The 15,759-nt window shown below is 38.8% G+C and overlaps 1 protein-coding gene across 1 annotated transcript in view; it reads left to right on the forward strand.

Moving 5' to 3' along the window:
• The window catches only part of CNTNAP2 (contactin associated protein 2), a gene marked incomplete at both ends in the record, with an annotated part of 1,557,236 nt that overhangs the window by 1,343,084 nt on the left and 198,393 nt on the right, over positions 1-15,759 (forward strand). The window contains one exon of the mRNA XM_080701281.1: positions 1,483-1,719. Coding sequence (XP_080557407.1) covers positions 1,483-1,719 — 237 coding nt within the window. The remainder of the gene's footprint in view (positions 1-1,482; positions 1,720-15,759) is intronic.

Consider the following 15,759-nt stretch of genomic DNA (forward strand, 5'->3'; position numbering starts at 1 on the left):
AGTAGAGTACCTACTATGTACTATCAATAAAATAGGAACTGGAATGTGAAAGCTAAGGAGAAATGGGCCATAGGAGGAAATCTAGATAAAAAAGGAAATCCTGTAGAGGAGCAAACAAGACAACGTAAATGAGGGGATGGGAGGGGGGAAGAAGGAAATTCTCTAAAACATGCAATGTACTTAAACATATCAAAGTCAACCACTAAGCCAAGCAAGAGAAGGAGGGATGGGGAGGAAATGTGGTGGGAATTGGGTAGGGGTTAAATCGGTGATGTGTACATGTATGTACACAATAGTTTTTTACCCCAATATGATGTATGAATATAACGCACCAATAAAAAATAAAAAATAGACTGCAAAAAGTAATTAAAAAATAAAATAGGGCCGAGGTATACCTTGGAGGTAGACTGCCCCGGGGTTCAATCTCCAGTTTCCCTACCAAAAAAAAATTTTTTTAACTTATTAAAACCCTCTTTGTTTTAAAACCTAAAAAAAAAAAAATAGACACTGGAGTTTTATCAGCAGTGACTTGCTTCTAAATCCTCATCTGGTATCTCTTCCAATAATTTTACCTACCATTCATTTTAGCTTTCAGAAATTTATTATTATTTATTATTCTAATATACAGACATGCTTATAAATTTGAGTATCTCTTTTTATACAAGCTGCTTTAAAAACAAAGCCATACCTAAGGATATCACTGACACAGTTAAATCAGCTTGCAACGTACTGCTTCAATGACTCATTCGATAAATGTTGTTTGGAAGATTTAAATATTTTCATGCTCACGAGCTGTAGTCTAACTCTATAACTTGTTTTAAAACTCACAGTAAACATGCTCTTTGTGCTATGAGTCTTGCAGTGACATTTATACTCTGCAATGAAATCTAACCTGATCTAGTAATGAATATCATGAAGCTGACATCTGTGTAAAATGACCACTTCCAAGTTCCCATCACCCTAGACTAGAAATCCTGGATGCCTTTAATGCCAACTTCAGAGCCCAGCCTTTCATGAGACAAGAACCAAAACGTACAATCTCATTTCAAATGGATTTATGCCTTCTGACTTAATTGGCTTGTTAGCTATGCTAATATATTCATGTCCCTGCCTTTTTATATTGCTTTCAGTAGGTAATGCTATAGAACCGAATGTTGTGAGATTAAAGAGCAAGGGAATTAAAGATTTCTATAAGCCTCTTTTCTATAGGAAGCCAGATTATGCAACTTTTGTGTAACTCCAAATGTTTTATGTCTGTAGCAAATGTATTGCCTCTCTGAAGACAGCCTCTTTTAATTAGGCATTTTAGCCTACAGGGAAAATGCTTCAACTTGCCTCTGTTTAGACAGGACCAACTAGAGAGTGACAATACTAGATGCACTTAGCAGTCCCATCTCCTACCACGACTGAGGAAAGTGTGTGGAATGAAAACGAGGAACAGCAGTAATCCCCTCTCAATGCTGTGCCTTCCGTCCTTCCCAGGTGGCGCCGGAGGCCAGCAGGGCTTCCTGGGCTGCATCCGCTCCTTAAGAATGAATGGGGTGACACTTGACCTCGAGGAAAGAGCAAAGGTCACGTCTGGGTTCAAATCCGGATGCTCGGGCCACTGCACCAGCTACGGGACCAACTGTGAAAATGGAGGCAAGTGTATAGAAAAGTATCACGGCTACTCCTGCGACTGCTCGAACACGGCGTACGACGGGACCTTTTGCAACAAAGGTAAGGTAGAAAGCATCCGCAGATCCGTTTTGAACATCTTTTCATGCCCAGATCGTCTACTGAATGATTTTTTCCAGCTAAAGCAAATGTATGTTATCCTGAGGGTGAAGATGATTGGAACTTCTCTCCCACCAGAGGTGGGAAGCTTCCCAAACTATTTTTTGATCTTTGTTGTTTGATAAGAAGCTGTGAGCATGGTGCAGATCCCCCCCCCCAGACCCCAGCATTGGCCAGATCACAGCACAGAGCCAATAGTTATCACATCTTGATGGTGAGTGACAAAGCCACTCAGGCCTGACCCTCCCACATTAACATGTTCTATCCATCAAGTGTTCAGTTGCCGATGTGAGTGGGCGAATGCAGCCCCAGGGTCTTGATGTACCTCCACCTCCTTCCGGCTGCTAGGACTGGGCTCAAGCTGTACTCACAGTCAGCTCCTGTGGACAGCCATTGTTGCTGTTACTGTTACTCCAACCGTAGATGCCTATACCAGCGGTTCTCGGCCTTAGCTAAACCACCGGATGCTGATGATACAGCCCATCTACTCCATCGGTTTACAGCATCACTTATTACTGTGCTATTCTAGTCTTGAATGAGTTCTTGAATCCTCAACAACTTCTGTAGAGCCCGTGAGCAAAATACAAGAGCCCAATGCATATACATGTTTTCATGTGAGCTCTACCCGTGATCCCATGTGACTGGGAGAAATTCATACAACTGGTCTCTGCCTTAATTTCCCATGCATAAGGGAAATTAAGGATGAAAAGAAGATTGACTGGCACTTTTCTTAAGCCACAATAGCAATGCGTTAGATCACTCTTCTCTCAACAGAAATGTATAGCATTTGGGGAAAGTTTTCTGCGAATGGTTGGTGCATCTTTCAATAAGAAACTTTACATAAGTAGCCTATTCATACTCCTGTAAATACAGGGAGGGGTGTTTGCACTGATATTGTTCACACAAGATGCTACACACACACACACAGAATAAGGCATTGTTGCTCAACATTCACTGTACATCCAGGGTACTGTCTGTCAGGGCTAAAATCCAGAGCGTACAAATTAGATCAGGCAGGGTTTGAAGAATAAGCAGGAGACAACCGCAGACATGGAAAGGGACACCATTGCCGAATATTATGATCGCACATGAACAATGCTCTAACAGCGCATTTTTCTGCTCCAAACAACATGGTTGTGAGATTTTCCTGTGGCATACAATGGAACGGGCTTGCAGAACACATTAATTTTGCACTTGTAGAAATGACAGTCTTAGCAATTACCATTCATTGTGCTTGATGCTAATTCAATGCAGTCTTTCCCTTGCCAAAGGAAGGCCTGAATGCAATCAAGGAAGCACAAATGCTGGAGACATCCCACTGCATAAGTAACCATTTAAAGGAAATCATGCTCCCATCACGTTGGGAAAGTTAGGTTAAACACAGCAGCTCACATAAAACCTCCGGGGGTCAATAGGCAATATTGGCAAATCCAAAGGCAGGGGCATGTGCTTTGCAGTTTAGCTCACAAAAGAGACAAAGTTAAATGAAACCTCTATGTTTCCTTTGACATTCTTTAGAAAGGTTTACACCAAAGACATCTAAATTATTCTCTTAATATTTGTTCAGTAGGTTGAATTATATTTCATTCAATTAGTTGCTTTAACCAAAATAAAATTAAAAACTGTCTAACATATTTGGAAAGTATTTGTAAGCATCCTTAGGAGTCAAAACAAGTATGTACTTGGCTTGGGGAAATGACAGTGACTCCAGTTTCTAAGCCAAACAGGGAGCTCCTTCTGCAATGAGCAAGCGCCTTCATGCGCCGATGATTAAATGAGGCTCCAGCTCTGGACTGCTCTACTCAGGTGGCCCAGAAGTTCCTCGGCACTATAGCCAATCAACGCAGCCTATAGGGGGAGTGACCACGCTCATAGGCAGTGAATGAGCTGCATGAAGGTCCCTCTCTGGTCTCCTCTGATGCTATATGTCTGTGCTTGTGGGGGTGGGAAGATGTTTCACTAAGTGAACAAAGCAAGTCTCAGCCTACCACTCACAACCCAATTACATGCTTATATAAAATAAAAAATATGTATGCATCTAAGCACACACACAGAGGTGAAGAAAGCAAGCCGTGAGAATATACACCAAAGTATTAAAGGGGTTGATTTGGGCAGAAAGGTGAAAATGCTGATATTTTTATGTTTATTTTTTGCATTCCTAAGCTCTAGTCCTTTATCAATGATAAAGTACTTCTAATTTTATTATTTTTTTCTTCTTGGGACAAACAATAGTAGGAGGCTGAGTTCTTATTCTAGGCATTTAAGGGCTGTCTCTGGCCAGAAAATAGACAGTTATTAACTAAAAGCCATTGCACCATCTAGTTATCCTATCTGGAAAGGAGTAGTGTGTCAAGTGAAAAGTGCATATAATGCCTGGCATGGTGGCACACACTTGTAATCCCAGTACTTGGGGGGCTGAGACAAGAGGATTGCAGGTTTGTGACCAGCCTGTTATTTAGTGAGATGCTCAGCAACTTGGTGAAGCCCTGTTTCAAAATAAAGAATCAAAAATAGGGCCGAGGGTATAGCTCAGAGGTTGAATGCCAAAGAAAAGTTCATATAATCAAGTTGCCCTTGAAAACCCATCACCCCTGAAAACTCATTTGAAGGATCCATTTTCCCACAGACATCCAATGTGATCACTCTTCAGATGGGTCTTATGGGGGGCCAGGTTTTATGAAAATGAAAACCTCAAGACACTTGTACCTCAGTCATGTGAGAGGTCCAAGCTAGGACAGGCTAGGGATTCCACATGGTCCAAGGGGACAGACAGGTCAACCACATCTCTTCCCTGTGTGGTATTAGTCCATCTAGGAAAATAAGGACCAATCAACCCACAGTATTTAAATTTTCAATCAGCCTACAGTATTTAATTCTGTTTCCTTCCTTCCTTCTCCTCCTCCTCCTCTCTTCTCCTCATTCTCCCCCCAACAAAACACTCTTTAACTCCCCACTTATTTCTATCTCTGTCTCTACATCCCATACCTACCTCCCTTTCTTTTCCTTTAGTACATGATTGTATTTGTAAGTCATATTAGGATAGAGTGTCTGAACTCAGGGAAGACAGGGCTTGATCATCAGGCCCTTCATGATGATTCTCCTTTGCTTTGTAGAGGATGTACTCATAGTCTGTCCTCCACCAGAAAAAAAAAAAAAACATATATTCAAGAAATGCTCACCTACTCCTGCCTGTGGTCTAACCTTTTATCAGAAATGACTCCCAGAGCCCTTTTCAAATAGATTCATAAAGATTTGATCACCAGTGGAGGTGTTAGCTCTCTCAGGGCTCTTTACATCTTAAATAGGAGTGCTAACTGGAGGCATTTTCACATTTCGAAGACACTACAAGGGCATTCTGGAAATATTGTAATAAGACAGGTCCATTCTATCGTGGAATTCCCTGGCAGGCCACTAGCTGGGCTGTAGGTGCTTCCAGGAGCTGAGTTTATCCTGAGCTACACGAAAAGCTTAGCAATAGGTCTCTCATTCCCATCATTATTGGGAACTTCTTTGGGGACCAAATGGAAAATTGTTTGGCTGTGCCAGAGATAATTTTATCTAATTAATTCTATTCCTTCATGAATAGTCAAACCCCAGGCACTGAGGAATTTGATGATGATCAAAGTCATTTTTAATACCAACCAGATATTAGCAACATAGTTTGAAGTATATTCTCTCTGTGCCTTTTCTGTTTTAAAGCAAGAGGGAAATAACAAACTCTAATGGCTAAAGAAATTTCTATTGTTTGAGTTCTATGGTTGAATGCTATTGTGAGTTGAATAGTGTCCCCCCAAAATGTATGTCCAACTGCAATCTCAGACTGTGACCTTGCATGTTAATATATGTGATAAAATTAAGATGGGATCATGCTAGATTAGGGTAAGTCCTAACTCCAATGAGACTATCCTTATGAAAAGGAAAAAGGACAAAGAGACACACAGAAAAGGGTCATGTGAAGACAGAGGCCAAGACCAGAGCAATGCTGCCAAAAGGTAAGGGCTCTCGGGGCTCTCAGAGACTCAAAGGGGGAAGGGAGGATCCTTCCTTAGAGTCTTGGAAGGTATGTGGCCTTATATACCTTGAATTCAACTCTGGCCTCCAGAATACAAGGGAATACATTTCTGCTATTTAAGCCCCCTAGTTTGTGGTACTTTCCTACAGAAGCCCTAGGAAAACAGTAAAAGTGTACATAAAAACTTGTCATCTTCTAAATTGCTACTTTTAATAATGATAACCTTATAGTTATGGAGGATTGATGATATGCCAGTCAGTGTGATATTTCATTGCTTTAGTATCGTTTGATCCTTACCACAACTTGTTGAGATAGTTGCTATTGTTATTATTATCCCCATTTCACAGAGAAGGAAATTGAGGCACAAACAGATAGAATAACTTACACTAAGGTTCACAGACTAGTAAGTGGCAATAATTCCTTTGCTTTGATTTTCTACCGGCTAAAATCATAGCCGATAGCCTTTGGAGCTTTTTGTTATTGTGATTGAATAAAAAAAATAGTATATTCCTAATTATTTTACTTTTTGTGGGATATCCTGTGTGGAAGTGTTTTCTGGATTTCTTTTTCAGTGGATTTATGATTGGTGTACAGAAAAGCTTCCAATTTTTTAAGATTAATTTTGTATCCAGACATTCTGTTGAATTTGTCGGTCAGTTCTATAAGCCTTTTGGTTGAGTTTGTTGACTCTAAGTATAGTATAATATCATCTGAAAAATAGTGAAAGTTTGAGTTCTTCCTTTCCTATTTGTACTCCTTTGATTTCCTTTTCTTGCCTTATTGCTCTGGCTAGAGTCTCAAGTACTATATTGAAAAAAAAAAAGTGGTGATAACGGTCATCCTTGTCTTGTTCCTGTGTTTAGGGGAAATTCTTGAAGTTTTCAGCATTTAATATGATGTTGGCTGTAGGCCTATTGTAGATTGCCTTTATGATGTTGAGGTATGTTTTTTCTATTCTAATTCTCTCCAGTGCTTTTAGCATATAGATGTCTGATTTTGTCAAATGCTTTTTCAGTGTCTATTGAAATGATCATATGATTTTGTCTTTGGTTCTATTTATATGATGAATTATATGGATTGATTTTTGTATATTGAACTAGCCTTGAATCCCTGGGATAAACCCTACCTGGTCATGGTATATGATTTTCTTTATTTTTAATTTTTTATTGGTGCATTATATTCATACATCATATTGGGGTAAAAGACTAGTGTGTACATACATGTACACATCACCAATTTAACCCCTACCCAATTCCCACCCCATTCCCTCCCCATCACTCCTTCCCTTACTTGGCTTAGTGGTTGACTGTGATATGTTTAAGTACATTGCGTGTTTTAGAGAATTTCCTTCTTCCTTCCTCCAATATCCTCATTTAGGTTGTCTTGTTTGCTCCTCAATCAGATTTCCTTTTTCATCTAGAGTTCCTCCTATGACCCATTTCTCCTTAGCTTTCACATATTAGGGAAAGCATCTGATTTCTTATTTTTTGTGACTGACTAATCTCACTTAGCATAATGTCCTCCAGTTCCATCCATTTCCCTGAAAATGATGTAATTGAGTTTTTTTAATGGCTGAGTAAAATTCCATTGTGTACATATCCCACAGTTTTGTAATCCATTCATCTGTTGATGGGCACCTTGGCTGGTTCCATAGTTTGTCTATGGTGAATTGTGCAGCTATGAAAATAGATACACATGTATTTGTTTGTTAGTTTGGTTTCCTTTCTTTTGGGTAGATACCCAGAAGTGGTATTGCTGGATCAAATGGTAGATTTGTTCCCATTCTTCTGAGGATTCTCCACACTGGTTTCCAAAGTGGCTGCACTAATTTGCAATCCCACCAACAATGTTTTTGAGTTCCCACTTCTCCACATCCTCACCAGCATTTGTTGTTGTTTGTGTTTTGAATGATTGCCAATTCTTGTTGGAGTTAGGTAAAATCTCAAGGTAGATTTGATTTGCATCTCTCTGATTGCTAATGATGTTGAACATTTCTTCATGCATTTATTGGCCATTTGAATTTCTTCTTTTGTGAAGTGTCTATTTAGTTCACTTGCCCATTTTGTTATTATGATTTTTTTTACTGTTGAGTTTCTTGAGTTCTCTGTATATTCTAGATATTAGTCCTCTATCAAAGGAGTAGGTGGCAAAAATCTTCTCCCATTCTGTTGGCTCTCGGTTGAGGTACTTGACACTTTCTTTTGCTGAACAGAAGCTCTTCAGTCTCATGCAATCCCACGTATTCATCTGCCTTTTAATTTGTTGTGCCTTCGGGATCTTGTTGAGAAAGTGTTTATCTGTGCCTATGTGTTGCAGTGTTGGACCTATGCCCTCTTCAAGAAGCTTCAAGGTCTGTGGTTTGATTTCCAAGTCTTTAATCCATCTTGAATTGACTCTTGTGCAGGGTGAGAAAGGGGGATTAATTTCCAATTTTCTGCATATGGTTAACCAGTTTTGCCAACACCATTTGTTGAACAGGCTATATTTTTTTCCATTATATGTTTTTGGCACTTTTATCAAAAATCAATTGGCTAAAAGTGTGGGGACCTGTTTCTGGGTCTTCTATTCTTCTCCATTAGTCTATGTGTCTGTTTTTGTGCAAGTACCATGCTGTTTTTATTACAATGGCTTTGTAGTATAGTTTGAAGTCAGGTATTGTGATTCCTCCTGCATGGTTTTTGTTGCTGATAACTACTTTGGCTATTCTGGGCTTCTTGTTATTCCAGATAAATTTAAGAACTGATTTTTCTATGCCTGTGAGGAATGACCTTGGTAGTCTAATGGGCATTGCATTAAATCTGTAGATCACTTTTGGGAGGATGGCCATTTTAATGATATTTATTCTGCCAATCCATGAACATGGAAGATCTTTCCATCTTCTAAGATCTTCTTCGATTTCTTTTTTCAGTGTTTTATAATTTTCTTTGTAGAGATCTTTTACCTCCTTGGTCAAGTTTATTCCTAGGTATTTTATTTTTTTGTGGGAGCTCCTCAGTGGAGTGTTTTCTGAATTTCTTTGTCAGTGGATTTATGGTTGGTGTACAGGAAAGCTTCTGATTTTTTAAGAATGATTTTGTATCCAGCACTTTGCTGAATTTGTTGATCAGTTCTATAAGCCTTTTGGTTGAGATTGTTGGGTTTTCTGAATATAGTATCATGTCATCTGCAAATAGTGAAAGCTTAAGTTCTTCTTTTCCTATTTGTACTCCTTTGATTTCCTTTTCTTGCCTTATTGCTCTGGCTAGAGTCTCTAGTACTATATTGAAGAGGAGTGGTGATAGTGGACATCCTTGTCTCATTCCTGTTTTTAGGGGGAATTCTTGAAGTTTTCCCCATTTAATATGATGTTGGCAGCGGGCTTATTGTAGATTGCCTTTATGATGTTGAGATATATTCCTTCTATTCCAATTCTCTGCAGTGTTTTTATCATAAATGGATGTTGGATTTTATCAAATGCTTTTTCCGTGTCTATTGAAATAATCTTGTGATTTTTGTCTTTGATTCTGTTTATATGATGAATTACATGGATTGATTTTTGTATATTGAACCAGCCTTGCATCCCTGGGATGAACCCTACCTGGTCATGGTGTATGATTTTCTTTATGTGGTTTTGAATGCCTGTTGCTAGTATTTTGTTTAATAGTTTTTCATCCAAGTTCATCAGAGATACAGACCTGTAGTTTTCCTTCCTTGAACTGTCTTTATTCAGTTTGGGTATTAGTGTGATGTTGGCTTCATAGAATGCATTTGGGAGAGTCCCACTTTTTCCTATTTCATGAAATAGTTTGAGGAGTATTGGGGCTAGTTCTTCTATAAAGGTTTTATAGAATTCACTCTGAAAACAGCTGGTCCTGGGCTTTTCTTTGATGGTAAGCTCTTTTTTGCTGTTTCAATCTCTTTGTTATTGGTTGGTTTAAGTTTTCTATATCTTCTTGACTCGGTTTAGGAAGGTTGTATTTATCTATGAAGTTGTCAAATTCCTCCAGAATTTCCATTTTGTGGGAGTATAGTTTTTCAAAGTAGTTTCTGATAATCCTCTGGATTTCTACACTGTCAGTAGTAATGTTTCCTTTTTCATTTCTTATCTTCATAATTTGAGTTGATTCTCTCTTTTTTTTAGTTAGGTTGGCTAGTGGTTTATCTATCTTGTTAATTTTTTCAAGAAACCTGCTTTTGGTTTTGTTGATTTTCTGTATTTTTTTTTATTCTCTATTTCATTAATTTCTACTCTAATTTTAATAATTTCCTATCTTCAAGCTTTGGGGTTCGTTTGTTCCTGCTTTTCAAGGGCTTTGAAGTGTGTCTAAATTTTCCTCTTAATACTGCCTTCAAAGTGTACCAGAGGTTTTAATATGTTGTACCTTTATTTTCATTTGTTTCTAGAAATTTCTTGATTTCACCTCTTACTTCTTCTATGACCCATTCTTCATTCAGAAGTGTGGTGTTCAGTCTCCACATGTTTATGTTCTTTCTATAGGTCTTCTTATAGTTGATGTCTAGTTTCATTCCATTATGGTCTAAAATGACAAAGGGAAATATGTAACATTTTTTGAATTTGCTAGTGATCATTTTGTGTCCCAGGATGTGATCTATTTTGGAGAAGATTTTGTGAGCAGCTGAGAAAAATGTAATCTCCATTGTAGTTGGATTTAATATTCTATTTATATCCGACAGGTTCATTTGATTAATGGTGTTCTTTAGTTCTGAGGCATCTTTACTAACCTTTTGTCTGGAAAATCGGTCTAAAGTTGTGAGAGGTGTGTTGAAGTCTCCCAGTATTATTGTATTGGGATTTATGTGTGACTTCATGTCACAAAGAGTTTGATTTATGAAAGTAGCTGTACCTATGTTTGGGGCATAGGTGTTAATTATTGTTATTTCCTCTTACTGGATTATTCCTTTTACCAGTAATATATGACCTTCTTTGTCTCTTCTAATAAATTTGGGTTAGAAGTCTAAATTGTCTGATTTCATAGTTGCTACTCCTGCTTGCCTTCGAGTACCATTAGCATGGATTACCTTGCTCCAGTCCTTTACCTTGAGTTTGTTCCTGTCTTTACTTGTAAGGTGTGTTTTTTGTAAGCATCAGATGGATGGATTCTGGTTTTTAATTCATTTTGCCATTTTATGTCTTTTTATTGGGGAGTTGAGGCCATTTACATTCAATGTGATTATTGAGAGATAATTTTTAATTCCTAACATGTTAAGATTTTATTTCTGTTTGAGATACTGCTTATTCTTCTTCACTTAGTTGTCTGCTGGATGGAAAATCTTGTTTCTTTGGTTCTGGAGTGTATTACCTATTTCTTCTTTGTAGTTAATCTCCTAGAGTATTTTTTCTATCACTGGTTTTGAAGACATAAATTCCTTCCATTTCTGTTTGTCATGGAAGTTTCTTATTTCCCCATCTAATTTGATAGATAGTTTTGCTGGGTAGGAAATTTGGGGCTGGAAATTGTTTTCTTTCAGAGTTTGGAATATGTTACTCCAGGCCCTTCTGGCTTTCATGACTTGGTTTGGGAAGTCTGGAGTGATTCTAATTGGTTTGCCTCTGAATGTCACTTAGCCTTTTGTTTTTGTTGCCTTTAAGATTCTCTCCTTGGCTTCCACATTGGTCATTTTGACAATTATGCGGCATGGGGAACCTCTTCTCTGATCCTGTCTAAAGGGAGTTCTATAAGTTTTCTAGACCTGTGTATCAACCTCTTGCTCTATGTTTGGAAAATCTTCTGCTATTATTTCCTTGAAGAGATTATTGATCCCTTTGGTTTCACCTTCTTTTCCATCCTCTCTTTCAATTATTCTTAGGTTAGCTCTCTTACGATGGGACCATATTTCTTTAATGTCAAATTCCTGCTGTCGGATTTTTTTTCTAAATTAGAAACTGCATTCATTTTTGGAGTAATCCTCTTCTAGGAATGAGATTCTATTCTCCATGTGGTCTAATTGATTGTTTATACTTTGAATTGAGGCCTTTACTTCAATGATTGCATCCTTTATTTCTTTTAAACTCTCTCTAAATTCTTTTTGAAGGTCCTGTATTATTCCTACAGTTATATTCCTGATTTGATTTTCTGATCAAATCTCTGAATTTCTATGTTATCAGGTTCTGATGTTGTGGGGTTGTGGGTGTTGACTGCTCCGTTATTGTTCCTCTTTCCCATGATTTCAGAAGTTTGTTCCTTCTCTGGGTTCTCCCCTGCGTCATTACGACTTCACTTAGGGTGCTCTGGATCTCGAGTCTGTGGTAATCTCAGTCACCACTACTCCTTTACTGGGTTGTATTGCAAAGTCTCAGACCCAGGGTGTTAATCAAGGCTACGCGAGACTATGTGGGTGTCAGGCTGGGTGTTTTCCCACGGGGAGCTGCGACTAGGGTGTGGTATCTCTGCCACCGCTACTCCTTCACTGAGTTGGACTGCAAAATCTCAGACCCAGGGAGATTATTAAAGCTGTGCAAGTGCCTGGGGGTGCAGTACTGGGATTTCTCCTTTAGGGACCGCAATTTCACTTACGATTATTGAGTGTGCTGATCTGGAGTTGTCGCAGGCACAGTGAGCTTGCAGCTGCCTCTGGCAATATGGCACTGCTGCCACACCCTCGGCAGGCATGAGGCTGGCGTATTTCTTTTCTGGTTTTGAGCTCTGTTTTGAGTCCCTAGAGGGTGTGATGAGCTTGGACACTGGGAGTTTTAGACATTCTTTGTGCTGAAAAAACTGCTGAATTACACCTGAATGATCCACAGCTGCTCACTTCAGCTCCTTGTTTACCTTTCTTCTCTGGAGCCTGGTGGGTTGTTGAGTGCGCTGATCTGGAGCTGTCACAGGTGCGGTGAACTCACCGCTGCTGCTGGCAATATGGTGCTGCTGCCATGCCCTCGACCATGAGGCTAAGCACATTTCTTTTCTGGTTTTGAGCTCTGTTTTGAGTTCCTTTCTTCTCTGGAGCCTGGTGCTATGAGGCAAGATGGTGCTGGCACTGCTCTGCCACCGCAATGTGGGCTGGTTTCTTTTCTGGTCTCTAGTTGTTCTTCTAGTCTTCTTTTTCTCTGTCCCTTGTATTTACAGTTTGTATTTCTCTGCTGATGGTGTTTTCTGGCTTTGAAACGTGCTGATTTTGTGGTAATAGACATCAATTGTTAGCGGGACTCGTAAACACTGCTTTTCTCAGTCACCATCTTCCCAGAAGTCCCCCCAATGATTTTCTTGATGTGATTTAAATGTGTGTTGCTAGTATTTTGCTTATCAGTTTTGTATCCAACTTCATCAAAGATATAGGCATTATTTGATGCAGAATTTATCATAAAATAGGATACAATTCTCTTTTATGCCACATTTAGGAATAAAGGTCATTGACTGAATGACTTACCAAATATTCACTGAACACTGCCTTAGACTATTTTGTCCTGCTTTCACAGAATATCATAGATTGAGTAATTTATAAAGAAAAGGAACTTATCTGCTACTTGATTCTGAAGGTTGCTAGTCACATCTGGCAAGGATCATCCTTCTACTTCATGCAATGGTGAAAGACAGAAGGACAGTGGAATATAAGAGATCAAGAATGGGGAAAGGGAAGCTCATCCTCATATGAGCAACCCATTCCCAAGATAAAAAAATCCACTCCCATGAATCCATCTGTGAAGGTGAGCCCCAAAGACCTAATCACACTGCTCCATTAAGGCACTGAGTTTCCAATACATGGACTTGAAGGACACTTTCATACCCTAACAAACATCCATGCCCCTGGAGCTTCAAATATATAATTGTATAATTCTGTCTGATCACACTAAATTTCTAAACATCTTAGTGTCTTATAGTCAGGAAAGTGTGATGTAGATGACAGCAATCCATGTAAACTCAATCTCACTTGGGCTACCAAAAATAGTTCTTTTTAGGATCTCTTCACAGAGCCAAGTTTAGGAAGAAGTTATCATCAAGGGGCACAAAAATATCTAACTCATTTTACTACACTTTTTTTCCTATAAAAATGTTCATGTTCATATGCCAAACCAGGAATGCACTTAAAAGAATCCCATCTTTAAATACTGTGAAGCCATTTTCTTCTCATTTTGGCATTTCTCTCAAGTATATATTCATTTGTTGTTTAAAGATCAACATTGGAAGGACCAAGGTCACAATACTGCGAAGAGACTAAGAATGATGGGTAGGTGGCCGCATCCTTCCAGTGTGACCATCATTTATAGTTGTACAAATACACACCACCCACACTGTGATCCAGCCAAGTGTCCTCTCCCTCTGAGTTCCATGACATTGACTACAATTTTATGATCTGTATTATTAATGTGGCCAGTTCTTAAATGAATTATGGAATCAAATATGGGTTTGAAAATAACTTCCTTCCTTATCTGCTATATAACCTTGAGAAAATCATTTAAGGTCACTGAGCCTCCCCTTCATGAATACATAATACCTACTTCTTTGTATTGGGGGACAGGGGCGTTTACAAGGGTGGTACACATCTGTAATCCCAGTACTTAGGAAGCTGAGATAGGAGGATTGCAGGTTCAAGGACAGCCTCCACAACTTAGTGAGACCCTGTTTCAAAATAATACCTACTTCTTAAAGCCACTGTGAGGGTTACATATAGTATTGTACACAAATTTCCCAACAGAGAACCAGCACATATCAGTTCAAAAGAAAATACAACTTTTCATGCCCACCCTTCTTCCTTTTTTTTGTTGAATTTTTATTTTTACTCTAAGCCATGTCATATTTTAATTCTCTCCTGAAAGCTCTAACTGCCAGATGCCTAACTGGCATCATTTTAATGACCAGTGAGAATATGGTGGTGGCTTTGGGGCTTCAGGAGCAGCAGCAGCATCATAAAATGTATCTCTCCTTCATTCTGGTCATGGTAATTGTATTCTTACGGTAAAATAAAGCCTCCAAAATCTAATCCCTGATAGACTGAAGAATGCAAAAATTCTGGAAGATTCTGAAAAGCAGAGTTGAAGACAACATCCACCATGTCACATCATGTAGTACAATTCCTGGAACAAAGCACCCATTCCTGTCAGAGCTGGGTCACCCTAGCAACTCCTGCACACCTTTCTTTTTTATGGCAGGAAGCTTTAGCCTTTAGTACAGGTTAAACCTCTAAAGAGGAGAAGGTTTTCCATCTTGTCTCCTAGAGGAGTATTGCATATTGGATGGGAGGAAGTGGGTTTGCCAAAAGCAATATGAAGACTGCACAAATTCTGCTTCTCCACCACTCCAGGTGTTGAACAGGGGCCACAGTAGATCCATGCTGTACCCTTTCAGAATGTGTTGGAAGCCTTTAAAGGAAAATTAATTAATGTCAAATATTTTAAACAAGTGATGGAGGAGAAAAATATAAAACCCAAAAGTCATGCACCCTGGAATCTCACCCCTGTATGAAGTAGCTGGGCTACTGGCAAAGATGGCCATTTTTTTCTCCATCTTCCTACCTGATCTTAATAATCCCAGCTTAAAGACAGTTTCACACCAGTGGGAAGAGAGAGTTTCACAGGCTTCTTCATTTCCAACTAGAGCAGGAGGTTTGAGAGATTTGGAAGAAGGCCCAAGGAACAAGAATAGAAGCCTTTTTGAGAAGGAAAAAATATCTCTTCTCTATTACTGTGTTTCTTAAACCTTCAGACCTTAGGATACAACTTAAAAGTATTATGGTAGCACATGAAGATAATCTGCTTAAAAGCTTTTCTTTAAAAAATGGAAAGGAAAAGAAAAAGTAATGGAAAAAAAAAACCTCTGGATGAAAGTCCACAGATACTTACAGACAATAGAAAATGCTTTTGACTCAATTCCAAAGTGTCAAAGCTGCAGAGATAGCTGACAAGTAGAAGCGATATTATTACAGAATTTTATGGTGGTAAAATAATATTCCCCAGGCCTGGGGTTTTCTTTGGAGTCCCTGGTTAAGGAAAACCAGGTCAATTAATGTTCCCAGAGAAAGGAGTTTAAAACTAC

This window comes from Muscardinus avellanarius, assembly GCF_963383645.1.
Source record: "Muscardinus avellanarius genome assembly, chromosome: 9".
NCBI classification, from domain to species: domain Eukaryota; kingdom Metazoa; phylum Chordata; class Mammalia; order Rodentia; family Gliridae; genus Muscardinus; species Muscardinus avellanarius.